This window comes from Cibotium barometz, chromosome 22 (assembly GCF_041138505.1).
Source record: "Cibotium barometz isolate CiBa-2024 chromosome 22, ASM4113850v1, whole genome shotgun sequence".
NCBI lineage: Eukaryota > Viridiplantae > Streptophyta > Polypodiopsida > Cyatheales > Cibotiaceae > Cibotium > Cibotium barometz.
Genome location: NC_141067.1, coordinates 38,383,301 through 38,389,465, shown reverse-complemented (window position 1 = coordinate 38,389,465; position 6,165 = coordinate 38,383,301). Strand labels below are relative to the sequence as shown.

The following is a 6,165-nucleotide window of genomic DNA, read 5'->3' as shown; positions in this document are numbered from 1 at the left end:
GGGGGGTTCAAGAAATGGTTTGGGGGAATGATGGAGGATGTTCTAGGATCATAAGTGATATGATACCAAATTGAACATCATGCTTTGAGGGCTCACATGGATGTAAGATGAAGCTATGGTGGATGAAATGTGAAGGGAGCCATGGATTTGGTGATAGGGGTGAAAAGATTAGTGAAGATAATCAACTTATCGAATCATAAACACATGACCACGACTTGGATTAGCCACAATGAGTGTGACCCTTCATTTTCATGTGGCTCTTAATATAGCTAGGAGATTACAAAAGATGTGGACACAAGTGATACCACCTCAACTCCAAAATATCCCCAAATATCTCCTCTCCATAAGAGGCCGTTCACACACCTTCACACACCTGCCCTTGATACATACTCCTTGTGCATCTAGGCACCACATTTTCAATAGCTAATAGACGAAATCTGAATCGGTTGATGTACTGACACTGAATCAATTGAGAATAAAAATAAATTAGTTGGAAGCTGAAACTAAATGCCGATGAATCAATTGATTGAATCAGTTAGCAAAAGAAGCTGAAAGTCAAATGCTGAATATCGAAGGTGGACGTTCGAAATCTAGATGCCAAACACAGAGTGCCAAAGTAGAAAGGCGATTGATGCAGGAGTGCATTTTGGGAGTGTAGATAGTGTTTGCATATGTATTGCTAAACTTTGGTGTATGTACATGTATTCTAGTCACATCCGGTGATATGTAGGTTATACTGAAGTATCGATGTAGCAAGCACAAAAGATACTACTGTGTTACATGCTGCATATATAAACTATTTGTTTGTAGGCTTTTGGTTGTTGCAAGCAAACATGTTTGATGGACTCAATTGGATTGTTAGTGAGAAACTGGACAAGAAAAACTTCCATTCTTGGAACTTCAAAATGACCAATTTCTTGATGGGTAAAGGATTTTTGGACTATGTTGAGACGAAGGAGACAATGAGGAGCCTTGAGAGTTATCCAAAGAGAATGCCACTATAGTAGATATAAAGGCATTCAAAGAATGGAACCAAGGTACAAAAAAAGTCATGATTTGACTTTCAATTAGTGTCACATACATCATAGACACGATGATAGGATACATATAGGATGCTAACACACCAACAATTGTATGGCAAAACCTAGTGCATATGTTTTAGACCAACACTAAGGTCAGGATATTGTAGCTAAAACAAGAGCATCTATCTATTATTTGAGGTACTTATTATTACATAATAATCTTAATTGATCTTCGTTTGCTTTATATTTCAAATAAATCATGCAATTGTAGAGAGAGAGAGAGAGAGAGAGAGAGAGAGAGAGAGAGAGAGAGAGAGAGAGAGAGAGAGAGAGAGAGATTGAATTTATAATAGCATATTTTTGCCATTAATCTATCTATTATTTGAGGCATTTATTATTACATATTAATCTCAATTGATCTTCATTTGCTTTATATTTCAAATAAATTAAAGATTATTATTATCTTTGCTTGCTTTATATTTCAAATAAATCATGTAATTATAGAGAGAGAGAGAGAGAGAGAGAGAGAGAGAGAGAGAGGGAGATTGAATTTATAATAGCATATTTCTTGCCATTAATCTATCTATTATTTGAGGCATTTATTATTACATAATAATCTCAATTGATTTTCATTTGCTTTATATTTCAAATAAATTAAAGATTATTATTATCTTTGTTTGCTTTATATTTCAAATAAATCATGTAATTATAGAGAGAGAGAGAGAGAGAGAGAGAGAGAGAATTAAACATCTGTATACATGATGGGGGCATGGCTCATACATAAGTGATGTGGACATGCATCACATACATTTATGTCATCTGATGGCCACGTTAATATTTTTTTAACATGTGACTATAATGTGGCTTCTTCTTGTAAACAAAGCATGCCACATGGTAAATGATTTTTTGAAAAAGTCAATGTTACACTAGTCATATGTGCACCAAACTTTAAAAAGCTAGCCATCATATATATGCACACCAAATAAAAATCATCTTTTGTGTGAGATTCACTCTTTTGATATTATTACCAAACAATAAGTGTTTCTCATATCTTTTACATCTTACATGTAGAAATGGTGTGGCTTAGAGATGATTCAAACTCTCACAAGTTCATGTATCTAAACTCCTCCCCCACCACAAAAAAGAAATGATTTTATTTTGTAAACTTTTACCTTACCATATATCTTCCGTTCAAGCTAATAGATTCAATTTTTTATTAAGGGGAAAAAATCACATGTGGGGCAAAAGAGTGAGCCGTGTTATGTTGTGGGGTGGCTATAAATTTGAAACTTATCAAAGGTGTTATGTTGTGCTGATTTCTAGAGAGTGGCCCATGAGTTTGAAACTTATAAAAAGTAATACCGACAAGCATGTAGTTCAGTTGGTAGAACGGTCAAATTCCAAGATAAAAAATTGGGAAATTGGGTTCAATCCCTAAGGAGTACACGACCGACCCACACATATTTTAAAAAAAAAGGAACTAATAAAAGTGAGATGAAAGAAACTTGTAAGGGGTGAGATTAAAGAAAGGAACCTTCTTTGAAAAAAAAAACAAGAAAATGTACAAGGTGGAAGAACCACAAGGTAGGAGGGGCATGGAAGAACCACAAGCTAGGAGGGGCACGAAAGTCTGGGAAATCACTTGCTGATATATTGTTAAGCGTCCATTGGTACAAACTGGTTACAACAACCTAGAGCTTAGAGAAGATGGACTGGAGGTGGAGGGCCTCCTGAGGGGGCAAGAGGAAGGTTTTCTGGAGGACCTCGAGTTTGAGAGGGGAGCCGAACATGGAGTTGGCGATGAACTGGAGGCCGGGCTCTTGGCCGTTGAGGGCGACGACGGCGAAAGCGGGCGTTTTGCCGACGTTGAGCTGGAAGTGGATGAGGCCACGGGGGAAGAGCATCACTTCGCCAGGGTAGATGACACGCGCGAAGAGCTTGTTGGCGGTGTCGATGAAGCCCGCGTAGAGGGAGCCTTCGATGACGAAGATGATTTCGGAGCCGCGGGGGTGCGTGTGGGGGGGGATGATGCCGCCGACGTCGAGGTCCAGACGGGCCATGCTCAGCCCAAGCGAGTTGAGGCCAGGGAACTTCTCTGAGAAGGCCAACGTCGCCGTTGCGTTGTTTATGTTGTAGGTGCTCGCCCTCTTCGCCAGCCCCCGGTACACGAAGTCCTCCACCGTCACCTCCGACGCCTCCTTGCATGCATACCCCGTTACGTGCAGCGGCTGCGTGAAGTCGGCCACGCAGTAGTCTTGCAATGGGTCAGAATCAGCGCCTTCTACACTACCACCCCCACACAAAGCTGCAGCTACAAGCAGAAACAAGTAGAACCCACAAGCCATAGCTACCTCACTAGCTCAGTCACACAACAACAGCCCACAAAAGCTAAGCTTCCAAGCACTCCCAGACTGTGTGAGCTTTGTGTACGCTTCCTTACCCTACAGCCATGCTTATATATACTGTGTGAGCTTTCTGTACACCTAGAGTGTAGGCATTCACACACACACACACACACTGTCTGACCCCACAAGTACAAACATTAAGCTTCCAAGCACAAGCCATGCTTATATATGCATAATACACACATCACAAGGGAAGAACACATCATTAATAACATCATTGAGCTGGATCCAACCTCTTGCTAGCTAAGCTAGCTGTATCACTTAAGGGCTTTATCTCAACAGTGAAAGTAGTAAATCTCCCATGCCCATACTGTGGAAGCAAGCGTGTACTCTCCTCCCCCTATTCAAGAGCGATCCCATTCACGTCTCCAGACGTTGAACCCAGCTGCAAGCAGAGCAAACCCATAGAGCAAAATACGAACCCCATTCAGTGCATTCCCAATCTGTGTGGAAATATGCAACTTATTATCTACATTAATTAGATCACGCCTTTATTACACTGAGTATAGTGTACGCTTTGTATAGACATGCAGCCTATCTAGACAGGTACACAAGCATTGGGCCACGCTAGCGATTAACTACAAGGGGAATTGCCCACTATTCACCATATTTTATACTGCGCAGGGCGAGTGCAGGCACTTACCCTGTGTAAAATTATCTGTATACGATATGGCATGTTTTGCAGGCGGCTTAGCCAGCTTGCCACTGGCGCATTCCATGACAGCTGATGCAAGACTGCAGCATAGCTAGGGGCATGAACTCGTGCAAGTGGGCAATAATTTCTTTCGTAGCAGCCTCACGGATTACAGTGCTAGATGTCAACCGAAATGGGCTAGATACAACACTCCATATGGGGGCAGCCATAGGGGCTTATCTCACTGTTTGAGATCGACGTCCAGGATGGTCCTGACTCCTCACAGTCGTGACGGCATTGTGAAAGTGTTATAATAATACGGATTTTTGCCTCCTGGTCCCAAGGAAAAGGGTAAAAATATTTTCTACCCTTGACAGTTGAAAATCGTGTTTTGATTGATGTGCCCTTCAATATACGTATATTCATTGTATTCATGTAGCACTGCCCACCACTCCCAATCCTCAAAAAATGTGAGGGGACGGGCCTTCAATTTGATTAGTGGGAAGATGGAGTAATCCTCAAAAAATGTGAGGGGACGGGCTTCAATTTGATTAGTGGGAAGGTGGATTACTCCATCTGCTCACAACCAATGGCCTATGGGCCTATGCCCCGAATGTACATTTAAATTGGTGCTGTGCTTCACATGTATATAATTCCTAGCTTGATATTTCTCAAAATTCTAGAGTAATAGGAGCGTACTTATCCTCGAACCTCTAAATTGCCTCCCCAATCTCCAAAATCTTACCACTTGGGTGTTTCATGGAACTCTTACTTTATAATATATACATATGTATATATATATATATAAAGATATATATATATATATATATATATATAGAGAGAGAGAGAGAGAGAGAGAGAGAGAGAGAGAGAGAGAGAGAGAAGATTTGTATTAAACCTCCATTTATGTTTAAAGAGATGAAAGAGCATGTGTTCCTCCTTTTTAATATAAAAAAAAACTCCATTTCTATGTAATTAACATTTAGATACGAATTTTTCCAAAACTCTACCTCTTTTTATCTTTTCTTTAATTAAAGTTATGTGAGGGGAGGACATCGTGCCACGTGCCCTTTTCATATTTGATATTGTTAAACTCTTCGATATGTTTAGACAACATTCAATTTGGTCTCTATGTTTTTGAGCCATGATAGTATGAAATTTGCACACAAAACTTAGTAGGCATGAATTGTAACTTTGGAACAAAAGAAATTAGTTATAACATAAAAAAAGCTATTGAAGAATGTGAAAACTTGTTTAACTAGCAAGCTTATAAACCAGTCACTTGGTCTGGCATGTATGTGGCTTAATTAAACAAGTTAATAAAGGTTTATTGGCCAAAATGCTAGTTAAACATAAGTATATAAATAAATCAATGTAGACATCTAAATAAATGATATGGAGCATGCTAACCCTAATTAACAAACTAGCTAGTTAAAAGAAAGAAAGAAACATGTTGATTGGTTTGACATTTATTTTAAAAGATACACATGTTAGATTTAATAAAATTGATTATTATTAAATAAATAAAGAATAGAAAAAATGCCAATACATTCAAAAAATAAATAAAGAATACTTAATATTATAATAAGAGCATTTTTTCACCTTAACTTGATGTGTTTAACTCTCCAAAACAGACATGCTGTTTACTTGCTTTTCCTAAATTCTTGATTCATGAGACAACTCAAAACCTAGGATAGCTATTATCATTTGGCATTTGGCTAGGGTCAGCTAGTTGTGGTAGTTCCAACATGTCCTCAAACTCTATGGCTGTGTTGCAACTAGTATCCAATGAAGAAAGCTTGGATAAGAGCAAGTAATCATGCATCTTTGGGTCACATACACCCTTTTATAGAAGCATGATAGTACATCGATCGACCTCTCTTAAAGTTTACACTAAGAGTTCATATGTTTTGATCATGAGACATCTCATTGTTTCAGGCTCATGTTGCTTAATGTTATATAGCTATGCCACTAAGCTCCATTTAATTAGAATTTTGTGAAAAACTTGGGATGAACACATTTTTAACCCAAGCGAAATTGATCTTATTCTCGGGCTTTAAGTTTTGTACTATTCATGAGGTTTCTTATCTAACATTAGGGACAA

General features: G+C 38.8%; 1 protein-coding gene across 1 annotated transcript; it reads right to left on the bottom strand.

The window, feature by feature from the left end:
* Positions 1 to 2,651: 2,651 nt before the first annotated feature.
* Positions 2,652 to 3,580, bottom strand: LOC147626582 (germin-like protein). Its single transcript, XM_086816636.1, has one exon. It carries the CDS (start codon positions 3,365 to 3,367, stop codon positions 2,714 to 2,716), a length of 654 nt encoding a protein of 217 aa, XP_086672762.1. The 5' UTR covers positions 3,368 to 3,580; the 3' UTR covers positions 2,652 to 2,713.
* Positions 3,581 to 6,165: the final 2,585 nt, after the last annotated feature.

Coding starts and splice junctions, on each gene's coding strand:
- LOC147626582 (XM_086816636.1), bottom strand. CDS start 3,367: ATGGCTTGTGGGTTCTACTTGTTTCTGCTTGTAGCTGCAGCTTTGTGT.